Source organism: Triturus cristatus, chromosome 10 (assembly GCF_964204655.1).
Source record: "Triturus cristatus chromosome 10, aTriCri1.1, whole genome shotgun sequence".
Lineage (NCBI taxonomy): Eukaryota > Metazoa > Chordata > Amphibia > Caudata > Salamandridae > Triturus > Triturus cristatus.
In genome coordinates, this window is record NC_140593.1 from 739,843,693 (window position 1) to 739,870,053 (window position 26,361).

General features: G+C 47.7%; 1 protein-coding gene across 3 annotated transcripts in view; it reads right to left on the bottom strand.

The window, feature by feature from the left end:
* Window positions 1-26,361, bottom strand: part of CDK5 (cyclin dependent kinase 5) — a 402,067-nt gene that overhangs the window by 188,491 nt on the left and 187,215 nt on the right. For all 3 annotated transcript variants that reach the window (XR_014969497.1, XM_085628234.1, XM_085628235.1), the window contains one exon: window positions 4,440-4,520. Coding sequence is in view for 1 of the 3 variants with exons in the window: in XM_085628234.1 (XP_085484360.1) it covers window positions 4,440-4,520 (81 nt within the window). In the remaining 2 variants the exon portion in view is untranslated. Of the gene's footprint in view, window positions 1-4,439; window positions 4,521-26,361 lie in introns of those variants that run through there.

Here is a 26,361-nt window from a genome sequence, read left to right on the forward strand (position 1 = left end):
CCTTCCATTCCAAGCCTCCATGTGGGACAGCCACCATTGGAGATCCTCCCTGGTCTCTGCTGTCAGGGCCACCTTGAAAGAATAAGGACGACCTCTGCGGAGGTGCTCCGCCTTGAGGCGTTGTAGGGCTCTGTAGTGGAGCGGCCCGGGAAAGATAGCCTGAATGGAGGCGGAGAGAAGCCCAACAATCCGAGCCAGCTGGCGGAGGGAGATTCGAGTACGCGCTACGGTCCTCCGCAATTCGTGACGGATTTTCGTTAGCTTCCTCGCAGGAAGACTCAGTGTAGATTCCACTGAATCGATCAGGAATCCGAGAAAGATTACGTTCTGAGAGGGCACTAGAGTGGATTTGCATTCGTTCACCACAAATCCCAAATTCTGGAGAAGGTCTACTGCAAGTTGTAGGTGCCGCGACAAGGTGTTCGGCTCTTGCGCCATTATCAGAATGTCGTCCAAGTAGACGATGAGTCTCAAGCCGGACGCTCGAAGGCGTTCCACCGCCGGCTTCAGAACCTTGGTAAAACACCAAGGAGCGGAAGAGAGACCGAAAGGAAGAGTGGTGAACTCGTAGGTTTTCCGCCGCCATTGAAATTGGAGGAACCGGCGGTGAGGAGGGAAGACAGGCACTGTTAAGTAAGCATCTTTGAGGTCGAGGCGCGCTAGCCAGTCCCCCGGCCGTAGGATGTCCCGAAGGAGGTGTATGCCTTCCATTTTGAAGTGATGGTAGACTAGCCACTCGTTGAACTCTCGCAAGTTGATAACCGGGTGCTGACCTCCGCCCACTTTGTCTACTAAAAAGAGGTTGCTGAGAAAACCTCTTGAGTGGACTGAAGTCTCCTCTATCGCGCCTTTGGACAACAGTGCCTGAACCTCCCGGTCGACCAATGCCACTTCTTGTTTGGAAAAACGAAGCGGTCTGGGGGGCCTTTCCTGTACCGGTGTTCCCTGAAACTCAATGTGAAACCCTCGTACTGTCTGCAGAACCCAGGCGTCCCTCGTGATAGAAACCCACATTGGGAAAAAATGTGCCAGCCGGCCCACCACTTTTAGAAGAGAAGAAGGGAGTACACTCACCGGAAGAAATGGAGCCACCGCCTCCTCTGCCACCTCTGCTTTTGCCGCACCTACCCCTGGTGGGATAGAAGTTTCCGAAGCGGGCTTGGTCCTGATACTGCTGATTGGAGCCTTGTCCTCTGCCTTGATTTGGACGGCCGGACGAGTGGCCCCTACCTCGTCCGGCCCCTCTGAAAACCCGAGGTCTGAAGACCTTCCTGATGGAAAATTGGGCCTGGTCCAGGGAGGTGAAGGTGTTAACAAACCTCCCCAGTTCCTTGATGAAGGGTTCCCCAAAAAGTCCCCCTTGGGCCACCGGGCCTGCCTCCGTGTCTGCCAGGTCTCCTAGTTTAGGATCCACCTTAATGAGAAGTGACCTGCGGCGCTCAGTGGAAAGCGCGCAGTTGGCGTTCCCCAGGAATACCACAACGCGTTGGACCCACGAGGAAAGGTGTTCAGGGGAGATCAGCGAGCCAGAAACCTTGGCCTCTTCGGCCATGTCTAAAATTTTGGTAATGGGCCTCAAAATGTCCAGTACCTTATCCTGGCAAGCTCGCCAGGATCGGTCTATACCCTTTTTCGGGTCCTTTACGAACTTTTGGAGAAAAGTCGCCATTCGGGGATCTATCTCAGGAGTCGCCGCCACTTTCCCATCTAAAGTAGGGCGAGGACACTCCGCCCTAAGGCAATTGCGAGTGGCCGGCTCCAGCGGTTTCCTAATCCTGCTGGCGACATACTGTGCGACCTTCTCCGAGGGAGCCCCATCAGAGGAGCGTGGGTGAAGCACGTCGTCAGGGTCTAGCATGTCCGCACACAAATTGGTGGCAGTAGCAGGAGGCTTGGCAGGAAGCCACGGGCGGAAGTGTTCAGGGTAAGCGTCTGCATCCCCTTGGTCATCTTGATCGCCCCCTAAAGAAGTGGAAGGCACGGGGGAAGGAGTAGTATCGGGATTCGCTGGCATGATACAGCTAGATAGAAAAGCCTGTTTAAGGCGAGCAAAAGGATCTGGGCCCGCCCCCGAATCTCTGGTCCGTTTAGACGGAGGAGAAAGATCATCCGAGGTAGGCTCGGTAGTGGACAAACCAGAGGCGGACGACTGCGCGGCTTTGGCCAATCGTTCACAGGCCTGATCTATTTTTCGGGATAAGCGCTCCTCCAAGGGAGTCATGGCTATTTCCACCGCCTTAAAAATAGACTCGTCGACCGCCTCATAAAAGTCGTCCCCCCAGGGAAGAGCTCCTAAGGGTTCTTCTTCCCAATGCTCCTCATAAACTGACTCGTCATGGGAGAATTCCATATTCACAGGGCACAGACTAACGTCCACTCTATGAAGGAAAAAATGTCCTTAATATGGATGGCTGAGAAGCAGCCAAAGTATGGGCGGGCAAAGCTCGCAATTAACGGGGTGAACCCCTGGACCCCACACAGCCCTGGTGCGAAAGTATACAAAGGGCGGTCTGCCTAACCGGGGTCCCGCAGTAATTAACTGCTTTTCAGACTTTGGAACCCCAAAGCGTTTTGGCCTATAATATACTGGCCCCAAGCAGGAATGCCTCCTGCAGCTGCCTCAAGGCAGAGACTGACCCACGTAAGTGGATGTTCGTGGGGCGTTAAATATTGTTTAAAGAATGCCTAATGGCACTTACAGACCCTTAGAAGGGCGTATAGGCAGACAAAAAAACAAAACTCGGTGATGCGGCGGTGCAGCGCTGGGTTCCGATGCTGATTGGAATGCTCGGAATCCCGAGCGTGCCCGCCGCGTCACAGGACGTCTCAAGCGCCCTCTAGTGGCGTTCTCCCGCCACCGCAAACCCGCACCAAAGACACCGCCGCTAGGGAACACGCAGCAGCTCCCGCGGCTGAGGCGAAAAAGCAGAGTAGCGGCGTTACGTCAAGGAAATTAACACTGACAAGGGTAAAACCTCAACAGAAAAATGAAATAAATAGGAGAATGGCACGCACGGGTGCGCGACCGCTCTAAAGGAAACGGAAATCGATCGCTACGCGCCGTAATGCTGAGCACTGACCCCAGCAACAAAACACAGCAGGCGATCAATCGCTGATAAAACGTTAACAGAAATAAAATACATTAGCATATAAAGACAGCAATAACAGTAAAATACGAATAATCAAGGGAAGGTGACTTAACTCGGCTGCAAGCAGCGAAGAAAGAGGAAGAGTCGTCACAAACAGAGGACTATAACTGGGCTAGAGACTCCTGATTGGTGCACAGATGGGGACGCTCTGCAGTGTGGACACTCTATGATTTTTTTGTGTTTATTCCCTATGGTTCATGGGAATGTTAGTTTGTGACTTTGAAAGGCTGCCACTAATAAAGTGAAGAAAGTAGAGCATAATCCTCGCCTCCGGTTCTGACATAGAATTAAAAAAAAATCATTAAAAATGCAACAGGACTCACCTTTCATTAAGTTAAAGCCATATGCTATGCTATACAATACCATTAGCAAAGCAAATGGCTTTAACTTAATCAAAGGCGAGACCTATTGCATTTCCAATGCTTGTTTTTTTTTTACTTACAAGGTCCCAAAGGCGAGACCTATTGGCTACGCCAATGCTTGTTTAATGTGTTTTATTCATGGGAATGCCGGACATTTATAGAGTTTCTAACCCAATGAGTTACTTAACTATTTACCCAGAGCCACTATAGCAAGACAGGTACTTTGTATTAGTCTGTCTGTCAACTCTGCTCCACGGTTTGCAAACTGTAAACACATTGTCTAAGAGATGTAGATGAGCCCAAATGTTTCCCTGAAGGTTTCCGAGAACACACAAATGGACATTGACAGAATAAAACTGACCTAAACATAAACATTAAATGTAAGCCTGGCGCTATCAAAACGTTTGGGGTTGTAGCTAGGCCCCAGAAAATATTTTTCTATGTATCAGTTTTAAATAGTCTATTAAACCTACCTGTAAATAAAGTTGTATACTTCATATTTGCTACAGCACTAATTCGACATTGAATGTTTTTATTGTTTCTGTGCCATATGAAATCTCAGTTTCTAACTCCTAGCATCACCTAGAGTAAGCCTTGACTGATCGTCTTCTCTAACCCTGGAAAGTCAAGCTGCAGAGTTGAACCGCTGGATGGAATAACTTGGTTATTAAAACAAAGTGCACCACACCCTGAGACAACAATTGTAAACAGGTACTTACCACATATATTTCCCAGTAAGAACAAATTGCAACAGAGCCCCAAAGAAGGCCTTACACCTTCTGGTGTACTTTATTTAGACCCCTTCCAGTATTGCCTACACTACAGCTCTACCCTTTTCCTTGTTCTCGCATCTGTGTTTCTGGTTCATTTATGTCTACTTTGGCTTTATCCTTTACCATATGAATTCTCATTTGAAGTAGTCCCTTACCTGAAGCAGATCCCGTCCAGTGTTGTTGAGTTTTGGAACAACATTACCGAGAGAGTTTGTAGCAGGGTACATGGGGTATGGCTGAAAAGGGAGGGAGAAAGAAATGCTGAATTCACAATAGTGGGCATTTTTAAAAAGGTCATAAAACTTGGGCAGTTATTGTATAATTACATCTCTCAGGCTATAACTGGTCAATGGTAACTGCATGATATAACCAGTAGTTTGCTTAACTTTAACTAATACAGAATATGGACGCAATTGCAAAACGTCATGTTAACAATGATGCAATTTACCTGCCATTGTTCGAGAGCAGTGGCTCTTGACCCGTTATCGTCTGTGGACTCCCCTTAATCATTACTAGAATCCCGGGACCCCCACTAAGTCATTATTGGAAACCAAGGACCCACCCTGAGTCATTACTTTAAGATGTGGACCCAGGCTGAAGCTATTTTGATGATTTAAAAATGAGAACAATACATAAAAATACAGAAACAAGCATTCGGCAAACAAATACATGTGAGAAAGTGCCATCTTTCTTGCATGGTATGCCCCCACTTTTTGCTGAATTGCTGAATGTACTTTGACTGAGTGTGCCCTGGACTCCTACCAATCAGGTGCCCAGGGCCTATGTTCCTTCCCTAAAACCTAAAGCCCAAATTGGCAAACCCTGGCCACATGTCAGCCCCTGGTAAATGGTACCATAGGTACCCAGGGCCTTGTGACTAGGGAAGACCTCTAAGGGCTGCAGCACTATTTGTGCCACCCTTAGAGGCCCTGTACCCTAACACCCACACACTGCCCTTGCAGGCTGAGTGTCTGGGTACAAGACAAAACAAATAGTCGACATGGCACACATCCCTGTGTGCCATGCCCACAACCTACACTGCCCTGGCATACATCATCCACCCCTCTAGCTGGGTGCCCTATGCCAGTGGTGTAGGCACAAGAGCATGAGCCCTGTGCCCCTACAGTACCCAGGTCCATTCCTGAGCACTGTAAGTGCAGTGCTGCCATTTAAGAGTATATGGTGCTGGGAGCTCGTCAAACACGAACTCCACAGCACCATAGTGGCAACACTGAAGACTGAAAAGTTTGGTATCAATCTTCTCAGCACATTAAACCCGCACTGATGCCAGTGTGGGATTCAATGTACAAAGCACTACAGAGGGCATCTTAGAGATGCCCCCTGAAACCTAACCTACAATCCACATCTTGTCTGGGAGGCTGCCTAGGCTGCCACACAGCAGACATGTTGCTGGACCCCTGGGTGGAGAGCCCCCCACTCTCCTGGGCCTGCACCAATGCACATCCTGGGCGAGGGGCCAGGTCTCCTCCCCCAGGATGGGCAGGGGGAAGCTTCAAAGGTATGCCGCCTTTGTGAGCTTCTCCAGGCCACTTGCTGTACTCAGCAACTGGCCCCCACCGGTTCTGACCCCCTCTCTGGCAGGAAGACTGGCCGGAAACTCCAAGTAAGGACAGGGGATGTGCCAGCCCTGCCAACCCCACCCCTCAGGTGGGGGAGGCGAGGTGAAGCACATCTCCGGGCTCTCGCCATCTTGAAGATGGGGAGCCCTACCCAATCAGGACTAGGCCACTTCCCCCCTCCCACAGGAGAGTGGCAGGATAGGGGGTTTACCCACCCCAGGACATGGACCCAGTGGTCCCTGCCCTTTACCTACCTGTAACGCCCCTAAATTTAGTATTTAGGGGCACCCTGAAACTTCCTTCCCCAGATTCTAAACTAGCAAAGAAGAACAAGAAGAAAGAAGACCTGCCGTGCAGCTGCTAAGAAGAGGAAGACACCAACTGCTTTGGCCCCAGCCCTACCGGCCTATCGACCCTCGAACCTGCTCCTGCTAAATCCCGGCACCTCCTGTGGCGAGCAACCTCACAAACCCGAGAACCTGGCTACCTAGTGACTCTGAGCACCTGGGACTCCTACGAGCAATGGCTCTGCTCAAAGCAAGTTTCTAACCCCTGGCATCAGCCCGGAACCGCGAACCCTGTAGACCCTGCACCCGCCAAGCCTGGCCTGTGCCAGAGTGGACAAAGACCCAGAGGACGCTCCCCCCGGTGACTGTGACCCCAAAACCCAAGGACCCACCTCGATGCTCCTGACGACGCCTGCTGCCTCAGAACCAGGGACCCCCCCAACCGCGATTAACCGAGGGTAAGATTTCCCGACATCAAATGGGCACCCCTGCACCCGGCGCCCTGCGGCCCCCTGTGCCCGACTCCTGGGTACCTACCTATCCTCCAACTACCCAACTTACCACTCGAAGTGGTGGTGGCATCTGAAGAATCTTCGTCCCCGAGCTTGCAGCCTTTGTTCGTCCTGGAGCTTTTCCATTGAAATCCATTGAGCGCCCGAAGGCTCAAAAGCACCCTGCACCCAGCAGCCCGAGTGGCCCTGGCAGTACAACTCCTACTCCTACCTACTTCCCCATTTGCCCTGAGCAAGTGACCAGGAGCCCAGCTCCCACAGCCGCGTGGCCTGCTCGTCAGCAGCCAGCAACCAAGGCCCCCCTGTCTCTAATAGGATAACAAATGGCCTAATTCACTCTGCACCCGGCTGCCCCTGTGCCGCTGAGGGTGTAACAACTGTACTTACCTGACCCTGGGAGACCCCTGAGTCTATGCCCAGAACCTTAACTCTGCCAGTCGAGTACTTACCCAAAAGCCGATAACTCACTTTTTTCCATAGAGTAACATTGATTGGCTTCTTCTGAAATTTCTTCTAAATGTGGAGTTTCTAAACTTTAAAATATTCACCTAAAATCAACCGCATAACGAAAACGGAAATACTCACCTGCTATTAGGAGAGATCCCAGTGCTGGATCTTGGTGCCCAGCACTGACCCTGAAAAGTACTTACAACCGTACTTACCACTAACTAAATTTTCTCCCATAGAAAACCATTGACTGTTTTTCTGTGAAATTTCTTCTGTGTCGATTTTTGCAAACTACAAATATTCTTTAAAAATCGTACCAACTGTGAAAACGCAATTACTTACCAGTTTTAGATAGATGCCCCAGTACTGAGACTAGGAGCCCAGCACTGGATTACAAAAGTAACGAGAACATACTTTACCCGTAACTTGAATTTTCTCCCATAGGAAACCATTGACGGTTTTTCTAAGAAATTTCTTCTGTCGATTTTGTAAACTTATAAATATTCCTTAAAAATCGCCTGTGTAACTTAAACGCAGTTTCTCAACTGCTTACAGGTGGTACACTAGTGATGGATCTAGGATCCAACACTGACCTAGAAAAAGTAACCATAACCCCACTTACCTGCTAAGTGAATTTTCTTCCATAGGATAACATTGATAATTTGATTAGCAAACGTTTCTAAGTGTCAACTTTTAAAATAGCAAAATATTGCTTAAAAATCACAATAGTAACTAAAACGAATTTACTCACCTGTTTCCAAGAACTGTCCCAGGACTGAATCTAGGATCCAGTCCTGGAGTTAGAAAAGTAATCCTGAAAGTAATCAAGTCCACATAACTTAAAATTCCCATTGAGCTCAATGTATTATTGTGTTTGAAATTGTGTTGCCTATTGCAACAAAACGGTAACTATTATCTGCAAAAGTCAATTGCCTATTGCAAAGTATTTAACTAAAGCATCTCATTCTGAGAAAGTATATTTTGACACCTATTGTTGGTTCTAAAATAAAACATCCATATATTTTTTATACAAACCATTGGCCTAGAGTTCAGTTCTTGAGTGTGTGAGACCATTTGCTGACTGAGTGTGTGCAACAAATGCTTTACACTGTCTTCTGACACTGCCTTACTGCTCGACCAAGCTACCACTTTAGAGAGTAAGGTTATATCTAACTTTAGCCTCTGCCAAACCTCTGGGAACTGTGGACTCTGTACACACTGTACCTATTTGGGAACAGTATACACAGAGCCACTTTCTCACAATACATTCACGATGAAACAATTTATTTAATTCATAAACAAATATACAAATCAAAATTTTCATTATAACAGGAAGGTTAAGGCTTTTCTAAATTGAACGAAGCAACCCAACTGTATTCTGTTGATGCATTTGCACAGCTCCCACGAATGCCAACCTAACTTTTACCCTCCAATTTTAAGCTCCTTCACATTTACAGTAATATTTTAAAATTGTCAGATTTAAATTTCGCTTCTTTATTAATATGAACTTTATTAATCTGTTAATAATATAGTCACAGACCCCCTGAATAAGCGTCGCAGACACCCCAGGGGTCCGGGACCACAAGTTCAGAATGCAGTTCTAAAGAAAATTGGTGGAACTGATGTAGAGCAATAGCAATGTAAACAACGAGTTTTCTGATTCCTGTGAATATTTATGCTTACAACAGCCATAGATCACCACATACAATACTTTATAGCTCCAGTGAATGTTGCTGTATTCAGTTATTGATCATATTTAATGCCTGAAGGCAGAAAAATGTGCTGATCACAGACATATGTGCTAAATGACAAAGCTAAACAAGTTGTACATGAGCAGGTGGGGCTGAGACCTTTGCTGCCTAAGAAAATAACTAAAAAGGACAGATGGGAAATGAAGGAAGATGGCTCTCTATATAGTGGACCAAAACAAGGTACATTGTGTAGAGTCCAGGCAACCCTTTTTGGTTTACAGAGGCAAAAATAATAACACTAAATGCTCTCTTTTCTGGTAGTATAGGCGAGCAGTTTCGGCTTATCAGAGGGTAGAGCAAAGCATTTGTTGTACTCACGAAGGCAATAAATGAGACACACACTCAAGAATAAATCTGCGACCGATTAAAAAAAATAAGTCGTATTTTTATGTAAATTTTGATACCAAGAAATTCGTTTTCAAGTAAGTACTTTTTTAAATATTGATTTTTACAGGTAAGTAAAATGTTCACTTAAATGCCTCTTACACAGCAATGCTTTCCTGTGGGCAAATGGCATATGTTGCATACAGTTATTTACGGTCGGTTTCTGGGGTCACTTTCTGGACTTAGGGTCGTAGGGGGCCAAGGTCCAAAGTACCACCAGAACTTATTCATTACCTGCCTTGGGTGTCTAGGTGAAGAAGGGCTGGTCGAGTTAGTAGCTTTGCGCCCTATGCCGGTAGAAAGAAGGGGGGCACCTAAAAACAGGCTGAATCGGGTGACTAGGGGACAAGTGTGGGAGCTCACAACTGGGAGCTCGGGTCACATGGGCCTTGGAACTTCTGTGCCTGCGGAATGCAGGGGAGTATCTCCTCTACTCCAAGGCAGATTGCTGTCAATTTGCGACGGGCTAACAGTCTACTGGGGTTCTTGGCAGCGGTGGTGCGTCCATTGGGGCGTTGCCCCACTAACACAGCATGGCCACCTTCTTCCTCGTTGATATTGTGCCGGCGGAGTCAGTCAGGACGCGTCGCTGAACGGGTGGGCGGGGAAGCACTGGAGGGTTGGGTTTGTGTTGTTGACTGAGTGACAGCAGCAGGGCAGGCCCAGTGCGCATGTTCGGGTTTGAGCTGATCATTTTTCTGATCAGCCCAAACATGCGCACTGCAGTGCCCTTGCATTAGGAGAGCGGGCAAGGGTTGCCAATGGCCAGTGGCCTCTCCTATGGGCAGGGACCGTCCCTGCTCAAGCCAATCCTGGCGCTGCTGGAGCAGCCTGGATTGGCTGAGAGAGGGGTTGCTAGTGCCACCACCAGCCACTCACGCAGAAGAAGTCGAAGGCGCCAACGCGGACACCGGCCCAGGAGCAGAGGCAGGAACAGACGCGTACCCTATCAAGGTAAGTTTTCCAAGTTTTTTATTTTATTTTTAAATCCCCCCGCGCGTATTGCGAGCCGCGACTGCACACATAGAGCTATCAATGCTGTTATTACTTCTATTAATACAATTATTGCACCCTGCCTCCGCTCAGGCCCGGCTTTGGTCTCGTAGCCCAGCTCGAGGCGGTGGTTCTCAGAGAAACTATAAGCAAGAGGCCAGCCTTGGCCCTCTTTCTTCCTGTGGCAGTACTGACAAACCGTAACTAGAGGTGGGATTTGTGAGGCCGCAGAATTTGCTTATGTGCGACTAAACCGATTAATTTCTCTGCCCCATCCAGGGGAAGGCAAATGAAAGAGAAAGTGCTGCCCACTTAAGTATTCAAAGGCCGTCCGTGGAGCAACGTAACAGGCTTTGAAGAGATATTAGTGATCAGTACTGGAATGGCGGGATGCTACGTCACGGCCGAGAACGGAAGCACTGTAAACTGTGTTGAACAGCGCGCTGCAGCGATTATGCTGCTCAATAATTGAAAGCAGGCCTCAGTGAACACTGCATGAACTGCAGGTCGCAGTAGTAATGGCAATACGATAGGTGAGTGGGTTCCGCTCCAGTCGTAGGCTTCAGTCTGAGTGAGAATGCGCAGTGGATTTACGCACCTGCTGTGCAGGTCACAGGCTCTGATCTAAGATAGCTCAGCTTTTGAATACACCTGCTGGAGAGATCTGGGTGTGATATGCAGGTTCTAGTCCAACTTGTCCAAGTAAGGGGACTGAGGGTTAATTCACCTGCCGTAGAGCTCTGTACAAATACTCAGATGGTTTCTGCAACTGCTGCAGAGATCCATATAGCTTTAGCTTGCAGGTGCAAGATCAACTTCTGATTGAAGGAAGCGCAACTTGTGAACACACCTCCTGCAGACACTTTTGTGTGATCTGCAGGTTCTCGTCCAAGTGGCGGCTGCAGACCGCTGTGTGTGTCCTGAAGGTCACTGCATTAATGTGCTCCCTGCAGAGATATCTCTGTGTTCACAGGCTACAATTACAGTTGGACAGCTTACATAGTTAGTGTATCTGCTGCATGCAGCAGCTGTGTGTAACCTACATATCACACGGTAACATCTCAGCAGCATCACATCAGCTCTTCATCCTTCTAAGGTTGGCAGGAGGGAAATAGCCACCACAGCTATTCGAGCATGACCTGAACACAAGTTTTAGAGCTTTATAAAAAAAAAAGATTTTTCCCCAACATTTATTTATTTGTATAAACAGTTGTTGTAGGGTAATGAGTACATAGTCGGGTATATGAGTCGATATGGCTCCAGAAAGCATTGCACAATGAAGAAGTCTACTGTGAAGGCCATAGTAGACGTGCAGTAAAAAACAATTCAAAATACACTAGTTATTGTTAAAAGTCACCCCCAAAATGGACTTCACATGAAACAACAGCAGGCTGATCCCGCCGGAGACCTGCCCTATCATCTGGGCCCAGCCGCATTACCTGCAGAGCACCCAAAAGAAGCCTGCTCGGCTCATCGCTCCCCCGTGCGTCCACGTCTGACCCTCTGCACACTGAACCGATCTTCAAAGAGCATGCAACCAAGCCGTTCACCCCAGACGACCCAAGGTCGCATTCCTGTGTGAGGGAACCTATGTGCGACAGTGCGCATACTGCAGTGCAAGAGACTGAGTCACGGTGCACGGTGCGCCCCGGCCCGAGGCAGGTTGTTTTTAGCACGCAGATGGGGAAACGTTACCATTACCACGAGCTTTTCCGCGTTTCCGCAGTCGTAGTTCACTCCAGCCTTATAAATGTGGTCATTTGCCACGGCATTTCCGCGATGTAATGCGGTATTAGAGCGTCTGATTATCCAGAGGGGAGAACCTATCAATGGTGCAGCAGCTGCAGTGGCACCGGGATCTATTTTGGCGGCTATTGATGTTTCCGAGTGCGTCCAGGCGGTGAGTTCTGAGTGTGGGCCCTTCTGTTCACTGTATCATTGGCCCCTCAGGGCCAGGCAGCCAATGGCACGTTGGATGATTCTCAGGCTGGTGAGGCTGGGCAGATCTTTAAAAGTTAGGTGTACGGGAATGGTGCAGGCGGATCGAACATGGCACAGTTCCTGCGAGCTGAGGGTCTCAGTAGTATGCGGGACTACAAAGCTGCAGGTGAGTGCATCCTCACAGAGACTACTACAGCCATGTTACAAAGCTTGAGTGTCATATGCAGGCCGGGGGGACGCATGAGCGGAGGAGGATGTTGTGTTTTCCCTCATGGCTTGCTCAATGACACAAAGCCTGCATGCAATTTGTATAGAGGTCCCTCAGGGTGGCATAATGCATGGTACAGCCTTTATGGGCCCTCTTTAGTGCCCATGCCCTAGGTACCAGGGATACCACATACTAGGGACTTACAGGATTGCTAAAGGGTGTGCTAATTGTGTTACAAATAAACCTTTTTACCTTGTATTTAGGGATAGACCACTCGCACTGTGGCCTGGTTAGCAGGGACCTAGTGCACATCAATTGAAAAACATCAGTACCAGTGGCAAAAAGTGGGGTTGACCATGAGAAAAAGGGGCACTTTCCTACACCATGGCATAGTGCTCTAGCCTCTGCCACCGAAAACCTGGGGGTGACCATGACAGAAATGAGCACTTTCCTTCACTATGGTGTAGTGCTCTAGCCTCTGTTGTCGCCATACCTTTAGAGTCTTGAGTACAAACACAGCGCAGGCCTCATCCATGTGCTTTTTCGGGAGACAAAGGTTGCAGACTTTGTGGGGGCCACAGATCCTTTTGGTCGCTAATCTGGTGGCCCCAGAATATGGGACCCTTACCAACGCTAGTACAGAAAGAAAGGAACCTGGGAGTTATGTTTGATGATAAACTCCACTTTGACCATCAAGTAAAAGCACTCTCTTCTGCTGTGTTTTATACACTAAAACTAATAAAGAAAATCTGTCCATACATCCCGAATGAACTTCAAAAAACAGCTGTCACTTCCCTGATTCTGGCCAAGTTGGACTATGGAAATTCTCTCTTTATTGGTATCCGAAAAAAGTCGTTACAACAACTTCAAACACTGCAAAACGCGGCAGCCCGACTTCTTTCCGGAATTCCTAAACATAAGTCAGCAGCCCAAACACTGGTCAATCTGCACTGGCTACCCATAGCAAAATGTCTAGAATTTAGGACATTATGCATAACCTTTAAAGCACTACATAACTCAGGACCAAGCTACTTTCGCACAACATTTGCCTGGTATTCCCCAGGCAGAAAGCTCAGATGCAATGCTGTTATCCCCCCAAGAGCAAAGCACACTGCCTGGGGCGGTAGGAGCTTTCTACTGAAAGCAGCTATACTCTGGAACGGCCATGGCTAAAAGGAAATGCTCCAACTTCCTGACCTTTCGGAAGCAAATAAAAACCTGGCTGTTCACACGCCATTAATCTGCAGTAACCATTCTCCCTGCAGCACTGCACTAGACAAGCAGCAGTGCCAAGACTCCTCTGGGCATTCGAGCGCTATACAAAACCAAAAATCTAATCAAATCATGTGGATAGTACCAGCGGGGTCCCCCGTCATGAGAAAAGAGAAGGATCCCCTTTACTCTTCTCGTCATCCTTCTCGCGGTCTTCAGCGTTTTGGTCGAATTTCTTAAAAAATCTTTGATTCTTTTGAAAAACCTTTGGAGCTCCTCCGTTATGCTTCTAGACTCAATGGCGGAAAAACGGAATCTGAAGATGGCAACTACACACAGGAGCTTCTCGGGTACCATCTAACGCCACACAGGTGATGGACATACCACCAAATGGTGGTCAATGAAGTCCACTACAGAGAAAAAAAAATAACAATTCCGGACCCAACCACTAGATGGCGGAATGCACAGCATGTGAATCCAGAAAAGGATTCATGCTGCAAAGGTCCTTGCCTAATCTTGCATCAGTGAGGAATCCGAGTCGAATCAGCAGCACTAGTCCAAATCTTTGGGGGTGATTGCGCAAAAAAAGGCAGTTCCTTACAGCGTCACTCCAGGAGAAAGCCACAATAGCAAATCGGAGTGTTGGCAGGAAGCTTATGGAGTAGTTACTATTACTGTAGGCTCTTGGAATAGGTTTACGATTTGATTTTCATTTTATCGACAGTACAAATATCTTTAAGGATGTCCTGGTGCTAGATTAGATGTAGGAATAACTAACCTACACTAGACATGTGTGGAAAAAGCCTTGTTTTAGGGAATTTACATACAGAATCCCAGTTCCCATTAAGAATGTGGCAGTTAAAGCATTTAATTACTATGCTGCATATAAGAAAAGGAGACCCCTTGCCGCAACCTGATAAGCTGGTAATGATGACATGTAGATTGTAAAATGAAGAGGCCTTTCCAACAAAATGCTCAATAACAGACAGAGGCTCTTGAAAATGAACCTTTCGGAATTAGGGAGCTAATGCAAAGCAGCTACATAAGGAGTCAAACAAATACGATGGGGGAAAGCCCATACGGAGGCTTGTGGAAGCATTTTGCAGATTTTTCAAGAAGGATAATAGATATCTTAAGGTCCAAAGATTAGAAGAGTTTTTTTATTTAATCGAGGCAAAGGTATACACACCTGAGTGACGGTTTTTTGGCGCAGAGCTGGAAGAGTGAAGATATTATACAGCATTCTGATGTGCAAGTAACATACTGATATGACTATTATGAGTAATAATGAAAGACTGATATAAGACCAAAACTAAGTTGCAAACAGAAGAAACTTAACCACAGGGGCCCAAGTTATTGGGCCGTTAATCGTTAAACTAATGAACAAGTTACTTACCTCGGTAACACATTATCTGGTAGAGACTATCTAGCTGCAGATTTCTTACCTTTGAATTTCCCTGGCGTCAGGCTGAATCCGGAAACTTGTGCTGAGCAATATCACTTGTGCGCGACGTCGGGTGGCTCCATTCGGCTCCGTGTGTTGTCGATGACATCGGTAGCGTCGGTTATGACCTTGCAGTGCCTACACAGGCGCCCCCCAGGCACGCGGATGTTAGTACTTTTCGTTTTTCCACGCCAGAAGCACAGAGCCACAAAGTGACTGATGCAAACGTGTGCAAAACTAGGGCCCTGAAAGGGGAGAAACCCTAGTCCTACAACATCAGTCCACAAAGCGGGGAGGCATGGGTGCGGCTGTAAGGAATCTGCAGCTAGACAGAGTCTCTACCAGATAATGCGTTGCCTAAGGTAAGTAACTTGTTCAGCTGATAGAGACTTCTACCTGCAGATTCCTTACCTTTGAATCAGATACCCAAGCCATGCCATCCCTGCAGTGGGGTGCGGACTCATGACCTAGACTAAGAAGTCTTGCAGGGCTGAAGTGGCAAATTGCAAATCTCTGTGCACTTGACCATCGATGCAATAATGTTTTGTGAATGTGTGCAATGATGCCCACGTCGCTGCCTGACAGATGTCTTGGACTGGGACACCCCGAGCCAAGGCCATAGTCGCAGCCTTTCCCCTGGTGGAATGGGCCCTTAATCCCTCACGGGGCTGCTTCTTCACCAGGGAGTAACAGATTTTAATGCAGAGAACAACCCAGCGAGAGATGGTTCTTTTCTGCACTGCCTTTCCCTTCCTTGCGCCCACATACCCCACAAAGAGTTGGACATCCCCCAGGAACGCTCTTGTGCGGTCAAGGTAGAACAACAACGCTATTGTTGGATACAGTCGGTGGAGACACTCCTCTTCTTTAGAGAGATGTGGGAGAGCAAAGAAGGTGGGCAAAGTTATGGACTAACCCAGATGGAATGGGGTCACAACCTTTGGTAAAAAAGATGCCCTTGTCTGGAAAACACATAAAATAAGTAGGCAAGCTGGATAACGCCTGTAACTCACTCACCCTCCGGACGGATGTAATCGCCACTAAGAAGGCTGTTTTGATGGTCAACAGCCGGAGGGGACAATTGTGCAAAGGCTCAAAAGGAGCGCACATCAAACAAGTGAGGACCAAATTAAGGTCCCATTGTGGCATAATAAAGGGCGTGGGTGGAAACAAGTGAACCAGCCCATTTAGAAATCTAATTACAATAGAAGATTTAAAAAGAGAAGGTTGGTCTGGCAGTCGCAAAAAAGCAGACAGAGCAGAAAGGTAACCCTTGAGAGTTCCCAAAGCAGAGCCCTGCTGGGCAAGGGTCAGAATGAATAAAAGGACAGGAGAAATAGGAGCAGAAAGAGGGTCAATAGACCTTTCTGTACAGTATAATACAAATTTCTGCCAACGGCAGGCGTATTCCGACTTAGTGGAGGGCCGCCTGGCTGCCAGAATAACATTACAGAGCACAACTGCCGCCGCTCAATCTCCGTGCATGGAGGCACAGAGTTGACAGGTTCGGGTGGAGAACCCTCCCCTGCTGCTGCGACAGAAAATCCTCCTGAAGGGGCAGCCTGATCGGAGGATCGACACTCATGTTCCGAAGCTCTGGATACCAGACTCTCCTTGCCCGGTCCAGCGCCACAAGGATGACTTGGGCCCGGTCACTCCTGATCTTCATCAGAACCCTGGGCAGGAGTGGTATGGACGGAAAGGCATCACTGAGAGATAGCCGACTTTGAACCTCCAGCACGCAGTACTGCTGACATTGCGCGTTCTCTTCGGAGGCGAACAAATCTAACCAAGGTTCTCCTCACTGCTGAAAGCGACCTTGCGCCACCTCCGACTGGAGACACCATTTATGATCCACTAGACATCGACAGCTGAGATCGTCTGCCCTGGCGTTCAGAGAACCTGCCAGGTGTTAAACCACAAGGGTTATGCCCTGATGTTCCAACCATGACCAGAGACGCGGGCCTCTCGACAAAGGGTCCATGACCCCACTGTCGGAAAGTAGGATCTGCTTCTTATGGTTACCCCCACTTTTTGCTTGATGTTGCACTGTTTTTGACTAGTCTGACTGGGATCCTGCTAATCAGGACACCAGTCTATCTGCTTTCTCCCTTAAATAGTTCCACGTGTACTTGGTACACTCCAGATTGGATACTGGGGTACGCTTATAAGTCCCTAGTATATGGTACCCATGTACCCAGGGCATAGGTACCCCAGAGGCCTTCCACGGGCTGAAGCATGTATTATGCTGCCCATCGGGGGGCAATGCAAAATGGAACTACAGATCTGCTACTGCAACCTGTGTAAGATGGTGCTTGCATCACTTACGTTAGATATAGTTTTACTGTGTATTGTGGTACTTACAACTGCTCTATTGATCTCGGATTGTGTGCTTTGTGTTCTATCGTCGATTAGAGGATACTAGAGAGTGTTATATTAATAAATACATATTTTTATATAAATACTGTGTGGTTCTCCTTTCATTTAGTCAATATAGGAGGTGATATTCTGGTAAAACAAGCTGCTTTGCATTCCTTCAAGATTAAGCCCGAAAGACGCTCTCCACAGCTATCACTAGGATAGCTTTCTGAAGGGTATCTTTGACCTCATACATCATAAGGGTCTGTGGACTGTTGCAAGGTGCCCACTTTAGTTAGTGGACAGCATATACCAGGCCACCTCCTCACACCCACCCGCCTTGCTTGTTGCAGTACTACATGGCGTTGGTGTTGTCCGTGAACACCTGCACCAACTTCCCCTTGACAGAGGCAAGAAATGCTTTCAATGCCAAGCGAATGGCTCGGAGCTCCAACACATTTAGGTGGAGCCCGGTCTACGCTGGAGACCAGTGACCCCTGATCTCCATCTCTCCCAAGTGGCCGCCCAATCCCAGAAGTGACGCATTCGTCACGATTGTGAGATCTGGTTGGGGAAGGGAGAGAGGTCTGCCTTTGACCCAATCTTGGTTTGTTAACCACCACTGCAGATCCTTCGCAGTTCCTTCCGAGACGGTGGCTAGGACATGGTTGACGCGCCTGGAAACCCCTCCCGTTGCGACCAAAGGTGCGAAAGGTAGACCGGCCACGAAGAGTGGAGGAGAGGCCCAAGGATCTGGCCATGGCTCGAGAGTGCTTGAACCTGACCAGGGCCGACTCCTGCCTTTTCCCCAAAAATCCGGGTTTCATCAAAAGGCATGTCCATCAAATTGGCTTGGACATCCCCCGAGAAGCCAGTTGTGCGAAGCCAGGCGATGCGCCTCAAGGCCATTGTTGTTGAAATAGACCTGCCCAGCGAATCGTAAGGTGAATTTTGCCGCTTCTCTCCCATCCTTGACAGCTTGGGAGAGCACAGCCCGGGCCTCCTCCAGGACTTGTGGCAGCACCTGCGCAACCATCTCCTAAAGAGAGAGGGAGAAAGAGCACAATAAGCTTACGGTATTCGCCGACCGCAATGCCAGACTGGAGGAAGAAAACATCTTCTTCCCAAATGAGTCCAGTCTCTTGGATTCCCTATCTGGAGGGGCGTAAGGGAATGCACCCTGGGAAGTAGAGGCCTGCACCACCAAACTTTCTGGGGTGGGATGTTGGCTGAGAAACTTTGGGTCGCCTGGTGCTGGGTGATGGCGGCGTGCAATCGTCCTGTTCACAGGAGCCCCTGTGCTAGGTTTGGAGCAAGTTCCTAGTAGGACGTCTGTAAGTGCCTCAAAAGGGGTTCAGAGGTGAAAGCTCCAGATTGAAGCACTTCGGCCAGGAGATTAGTCCTGACCTGCATTGATGGCAGTTCCAGTCCAAGGACCTCAGCTGCCCTCTTAACCACCACAGCATAGGACGCCCCCTCCACCGTAGCCACTGCTTCCCCAAGTTCCCCATACCAGTCCATTCTCTCCTCATAGACATCCTGGTTCTCTAGAGGGTCTCCAGACTCCTCCCATTCCTCTCCTGAGCCTAGCACGTCCACAAAGTGCTCAAGCGACAACATAGAACCCCTGGGTTCTGTCGACGTCGAATTCGGCATTGTACGACGCTGTTCCGGCTCCATGTTGTCGGGGATGAGGTTAGCGCCACCGACAGCCGCCGGCAATGCCGCTGGTACCGACTTCAAGTTCGACACCGGGGAAGGCACCGTTGGTACGACCGGAGTTGAACCGGACCCGAGTCCGGATCCCTGAGGCCCCACCGGTGCCGTGGTAGAAGCAGACGACATCGACCCCGTTGGGGCCCCTACAGGGCCCGAGGGCTCACCAACGGGGTCGTTCCGCTCAAATACGCGGCACATGGCCTCGTAAAAATCCTTAATTTGAGCAGGAGTTGCTCCGGCTCCCGGAAATGGAGGGAGGCGCGAAGTTGACTCTGGCTCCGCAGAACCGGGCCTAGAGCATCGGTGCTCCTTACCTCTTTCGACGATGGCGCCAGTTGAGGTGAAGTCGAAGTCCACTTGGACGACGACTTCTTCTTGTGCCAGATGACCTCAAATGGGAGGAAGAGGACTTAGGGCTCCGTGAGCGATCCCGCAACCTCCTCTTCTTCGAACGGGATCGTAACCTCCTCGGTGTCTCGCTCAATGGTGTCGACTGCCGGGCCGCGAGCAACTTCTATGCCCATTCCCTCAAGGTCTTTGGAGCCATCTCCCAGCAGTCTGAACACGACTTCGAATCGTGGTCGCGTTCAAGACACCACAGACATACGCGGTGGGGATCGGTAACCAACATCGAGCAGGAACAAGTCCCGCACGTTTAAAACCTGTCTTCCTACACGACATCCCTCACACACAGTCGTCAAAATAGTGTTGTTTTGTAGGCCCCTGCCCCCAGATTCAGAGGGGAAGAGAGAGGAGGTCGTGGCAACTGCAGACGCCTTCCTTAATGTGCAAAACACAGGGCTGGACGAATATATGCACTATTTTTTAAATTTGGACCATTCCTGCCTTCCTTGGACGCATTTTTAAAATAAAGAAGTTGGGGAACAGACTGTGTTAAATTTAAAAAGTAGGGGCACGCTGCGCCCTTCCGATCCCGCCCACTTCTACCACTGGGCATACCTATCATCAATAGTGTAACATGTGCAGTGGCACTGGGGCCTCGGAGTGTGAGAGGCTCACTATACCCCAATATATCGTTGCTTTCTATTGCTGAACCAAGGAATTGGGGACTAAGTCGATTTTGCTGCGTCACAGCTATCTGTCGTCTCAGTCTGAAGATCTTTCGGGCTTTTTAAACCAACAATGGTTAGGGGAGGAAGGCCTGACAAATGCGTGAGCACAGTGTTTGTGACATTCTACTTGCAAGTATGCTGTGCCCGTGCCCTGGTCTGTTTGTATTTTACACCCTGAAGGAAGCAAGTATCTGCAAGTGTGCGCGCGAGACGTTCTTAAGACATAAGGCACGAATGTTATCTCACGTCTATTTGACATTATAATACACAGTGAGAGATGTACTTTACAGTGCGTTGCGTGTCCTGGCTATACCGTAAGAGATGAAACGTGTACGCCTTATCACGCCAGAGTGTGAGATCTCATGCGACTCTAGATATGAATAAAGGCTACTTCGGTATAATGCTGGTTTGCCTACTATAGCACTCGTACACCCAAAGTACCTGTACACTAAGTGAGATTAGTGCTGTAAAAATATAAGTAAGTGTTTCGTTATTCTCAAACCGTAGCCTTGGATCTACCTGTGAGAACGTGATGTTTTTCAATAAAAATCGAATAAGTATGTAGGGTTAAATATAGAAATAATTCAATGAGTTATACCACTAAATGTATGTTCTCTGCTATTGTTATAATTATATTATTATTGCTATTATCAATTGTTGTTAATAATAATAATAAATAATAACAACAAGAATAATAAGACTATTGTTATTTTTTTAATTCATATTTATACTATTTGTAACGTTTAAATATTTATTTATTTGTCTCTCTCCCCTCCCCCTTCCCACCCCAACCCTTTATCGTGTATGCCTACGATGGGTCTAAGAATTAGAAAATAATTGTATTTTACTGGTCTTTGCTGCTTTAGTATTGTTTATGTATTCTTATGTAATAGTATAGTACATTTGTGTAGGTTTTGTCTCCTGCTAAGTTTAGAATCTAATAAAATATGATTCAAAAGTAGCTTTGCTCTGGGTGAAACGGATGCCACCTCGAGCTTGAAGCTTTCGTGGCTCTTGGTAGTCCTGACTTTAATGTGTGGCGACGCCTATTTATCATTTCTGAAGTTGACGTGACTCCTTCCTCTCTTCATAGTTTAGCATCTTCTACGTACTTACAGCTCACTCCTGGTGTGATAGTCGGCGCGGGTCTACGTACTTACAGCTCACTCCTGGTGTGATAGTCGGCGCGGGTCTATGTACCTACAGCTCACTCCTGGTGTGAAAGTCGGCGCGTGGGCTGGGTCAGGCTTTTAGATGTATGAAAAGCTCAGGTGAATATTTTTATGATGTCGGAAAGTGCTGAAGATCACCCGTGCTCCTAGTTCATTAGCTGGTTTGTGAGCGCCTCGTGCCATAGATATACAAATATTGAATGATACGATTTCTGAAGTTGACGTGACTACTTCCTCTCTTCATAGTTTAGCATCTTCTACGTACTTACAGTCTCCGCTTCTCCCTGAGTGCAGGAGGGGGGTCCACCTGGCTGCGTTGTCTTCCTCCTCTGCCTCCTGCTCGCAGTTACAAGTGGGTCTGGTGCCTGAAGACGGACGCTGACTGTGGCAGCGCCAGCTCCTTAGCGTGGAATCCTGAAGGGATATATTATTGAATGCCAGAGAGTTGCACTGGTATAGAAACGCGCTGCGCAGGAGACACGCTGCGTCCAGCATCGCAGAATGGCAATTAATCACATGCGCTGATCTGTACTTCAACTATTCAATTCAGGGGAGGAGAAGACTGCTATTCCGTGTGTTCGCTTCAGCGGATCCAGAGCTTCTGAACAGGATAAGAGAAAGAGAAGCGTCAAGAAATACCAGCCTTGGAGAGTCTAACAGGTGTTGGAAATGGAAAAGTTGTTAATGGAAGAAGAAACTGACACGCTGTGAGCGTATTTGCTTCAATCTGCCTATTTCTTGGTAGCTGCCTCATCAGGCAGAAGCAACAGCCTCGGGGGCGAGAAAAGTCCAATGCAGGCAAATGTGTCAGCAGCCCCAGTAAAAGCAAGGGACGTGTGAGGCAAGCGCTCGCCATCTGTTTTCACTCAGCCACTTGCTTATATTTGCATCGCGCTTTCACTTTCACTGAAAGCGCCATGCAAAAATAAACACGGGGCTGAGTGAAAACACATGGCCCCCATAAAGATAAGAAATTGCTTTGCGACAGCCGCAAAGCAGATAACCCTGTCGCTATCAGCTGGACTAAAGGGAGAAAGGGCAGTGGCCTAAAAACCTCATTTCCAATGGCAGGCCACCATTTAGCATAAACGGTGACGCCAGCCAATGAAACTGAGGGGCGGGGCTTCAAGTCCCCTTCTCAAATCTACTCTCTTACTACGCCAGGCTTTGCACTGCAACGCCAGGCGAGAACTCAAAAGCATAGGACTCAAATATCAGCCTTGGGGTACCCCTTCAGCTAAGGATTTTAAAGGTAAATGAAAAGGGGGCATTTGAACCACCTTCTGGTGTCTACCAGGTGGGAAGAAAGCCAAGCAAGAGCCTGATCTCGATCTGGAAATGGTGTGATGAAGGATCTGAAGAGGGATTATAATAAATACTACAGAGAGGTGCAAAAAAACACAACAAGCTCTGCTGCTGTGGTATATGGTCCATCTAAGCTCATTCAGGAATGTTACCAGAGCTGATCATGTGTTGTGCATTGAAACTGGATAGTGCAATGTAAAGTAGCAAGACCCAGCAAAAATAGCTTTGAAAAGAGGGCCTGCACAACGTTTGTGTCGAGCAATGGCATCACAGCTGCTTGTTTCTAATCAGGTGGTATTGAAGCAGAGACAATTAAAGAATTACATTAACTGGAGAAAATAGGGTCTAGTGGTGTCAACTGCAAAATGTAAAGTAGAAACCATTTAAGGATTCAAGGGAGAACCACGTTCAATAGACAGGTTAAGGGTTGAGGAAATATGAATTTTATGATCAGTTATGTCCCCTATCTTAGACCCCAACGACTCCATGTACATGCTACAAGTACATGTATGTTCCCTCCAGTTCCAGCTATGAAGACGCAAATACATGTGCGTCCAACGCCAACATGTCCTCTTTCAGATCCGCCATGAATGGGTCAAATAGTCCATTCCTAAGTATGATTGGCCACCGACTTTATACGGTTCACTTTTCACGTTTTACAGTTCAGGCGAGTAGGCCCTGAATTCTGTCATCAAGCCTTTTCCTGCTTCTGCCTCTGAAATGCTCCAGCCTGGACCTGCATCCGTGTCCATGAACTTTGTCCTACTCCCTGCGCGGCTAACGGTGCCTGACGCGGCCTGTTGCCTGCCAAAAACTGTATTCAGCCTTCAAGTTATCTGCTCCGCTCCTCATCCAATGCATTCCTGTCTAATAGTTTAGGTAAACATCCTTCCAGCTACCGAGCAAAGGGCTCGGCCTCGCTGTCTTTATGCAAATAATTTATAGCCCCTGTTACCATGGAAGATTCCTGCCCCCTCGCATCTCATGTAGACACATAGACGCTTGTACATGCACTAACAGTCAGTATAGAATAGATTCCGTCCGAGAGACCTTTCCTTTTGGATAAAACAGTTCCTTAAACAAAGATATTAGATACGACTTGGGATTAGGTTGACCTGACCCCCCAGACTTCTGTCTCCATATGTAGAGCTAAATGTCAATTCCCCTTCACCCTCTAGTTGCACGTCAATTACACGTCAATCACACGTCATGCGGCTGCGCGCGCATCTCTGCCAAATATTTCTGCTGACACTGCAGGATTCTCTTATGGATCCACCCACTTGTGACATCATTTTAAATGACGTTTCTAGTATACGCCTGTATTTACGCCTATTTTCATTACGTATGTGTATTCTTATCTGTATTATCAGCTGTTACGCCTCCTGCATCTGTCTTAATGCAATGCTTTTCATATATATATTGTTACTTGTCAATAATGTATTGCTGATCCCTTCCTGAACCTTCGTGGTGATGGAATATGATTGCCTGGTTCGAACTATAATTCCTTTGTAAGGAATAAAGCCCTTTTCAGAACCTCTAATACCACGGATTCTGCCTCTTATTTTGACTGAGTTATTCTTACTAGACTTTACCGCATAAAAAATAGTACAGGTAATTTAAATATTTACCACATAAATTGGCGCCCGAACAGGGACACTTTCTCATCTCACGCGCCGGAGGTGCGTTGCAGGCCCGGTCCCCTGCCACAGCTGAACGGACAAAAACGCGTACCCGCAGGATTTCCTGTATCTCCCTCCGGCCAAGCGGGGGTGACTGAGGCTGCGATCAACACCCAGACGAGGCGGTGAGAAGTGCGAAGTATCCCGACCAGAGCCTAGCTGAGAGAGCAAGATCCGAGGTATACAGAGGCCCACCAGGTTCCGAAGTTCCGAGTCGAGTCGAGTCCAGTCCGGTCCAGTTCAGTTCAGTTCCGAGGCCTTCCGTTCCGTGCTACCCGGTGAGTACCGTTGCTGGGGAGGCAGTTAGACGTGCACATTAATTTGTGCCGGTCCTGACGGGTTTGGGTACACAGATCCGGTCTGCACTGTTTTAGCAGTGTATCTGTACTGTTTAGCAGTATATCCAGTATGTTCATGTATATAATTCAGTATTATCTAGTATTAGTATTATGTCAGTAACTAGTTTTCTTCTAAATTATCATTGTTCGATAAAAGTTAAATGTTAAATGTTAAATGTTTTACTGTGTTCAAAAATTGTGGTATGAATGAGTGTTCATTATTGTGTTTATCGTATTAATTGTGTTCAAGTCCAGTTCGAGTAAGAACCAAGTAGCAAGGTTTAAAGATGCCGTTCTTTTCAAAATTAAGACAGATAAAAACTAGAAAAGGAGTACTCGAAGAAGCTGTTCCCATTCCACCTAGGGACACTCCAGGGTATTTTATGTATCATAAACATGGCCTAGATGCCGTATTATATCTTGACTTATGGGTGGACTACACCAAGGATCTAGCAGAAAGTCAGAGGTGGCCCGCAGCTGGGACATGGGATGCAGATTGCATCATGAGAGTAGAAGAAGAATTATGGAAAAAGAAAGCCAGACAGTCACAGAAAGATGCCATTGAACTATGGCGTAAAGAATCGCATAGGCGCACAGAGAAAGCGCTCAGACAGGAAGAGAAAGGTAGGGAGAACTCAAATAAAGCCCGAGAAAACGTATTAGTTGAGGAAGGTATTCGAGTAAAAGCAGAACAAGTAGACAGACAACGAAACACTTTTATGAATGGTATGTATCCTCTTTTGGCCGAAGGTTTACCTAAGGCCACCCCGGAAATACCGAAAGATTTGCCACCCCCATTACTCCCAACTAAAGCACATCCCAAGACCGCAAAAGATATTTTCCTTTCCTCCTATTTAGACGATGTAGCTCCCGAATATGTTAATGATCCACCACACATGCCACCTGTCGATGGAGCTCAACGCCGAGAACATCCGCCCCCAACTCCGCAACCACAAACTCCTCCGCACAATCCCACGGGTCCATCTGTTTCCACCGCTTTTCCAGCATCCACGGTTTCTACCTTACATCCCACGAATCCTTTCGTGCCTAGCACCTCAGAAGGTGCGACAGCAATTTTTGCCACACCACCATCACGTAGCAAATCGTCTCTTAGAGATTTAGCCAACCAACGTACACCCCAAATAGCAACGTCCGACATGTTTAAGGAACATCTTGTAGATTGTAGATATGATCCAGTGCCCGGTAAAAATGATAGAATGCTGCTATCATCACTACGTATACGACGAGCTTCACTATATTTAACGACGCTACCAGGAATGATTAAACATTTAGACAATATATATCGCTTTGTCCAAACAGGGCAAGGCCCTGAAAGTATTGACGAAGCCATGGAATACCAGAAAGCGGATATACAGAGACAACTGTTACGTTTCTTCATAAACTGCTTGATCAGAGACAGAGATAGGTCCGAGGTAGACCACGATGAAATACAAGTACTTACCCGATGGGGTCAGAATATATCAGAGGGAAAACATGATAAACAGACGTGTATAGTAGTTATGTGCCGAAAGATCCGCAAAGAAGTAGAACGAATACATAAAGCCAGATTAGAGGCAGACAAAACTGAATCAGAGGGAGAGGAGGAGGAAGAATCAGAAATGCCCACAGGACAATTAGAAACGATAGCTTATGTAGGTAGGGGAAGACCTTGTA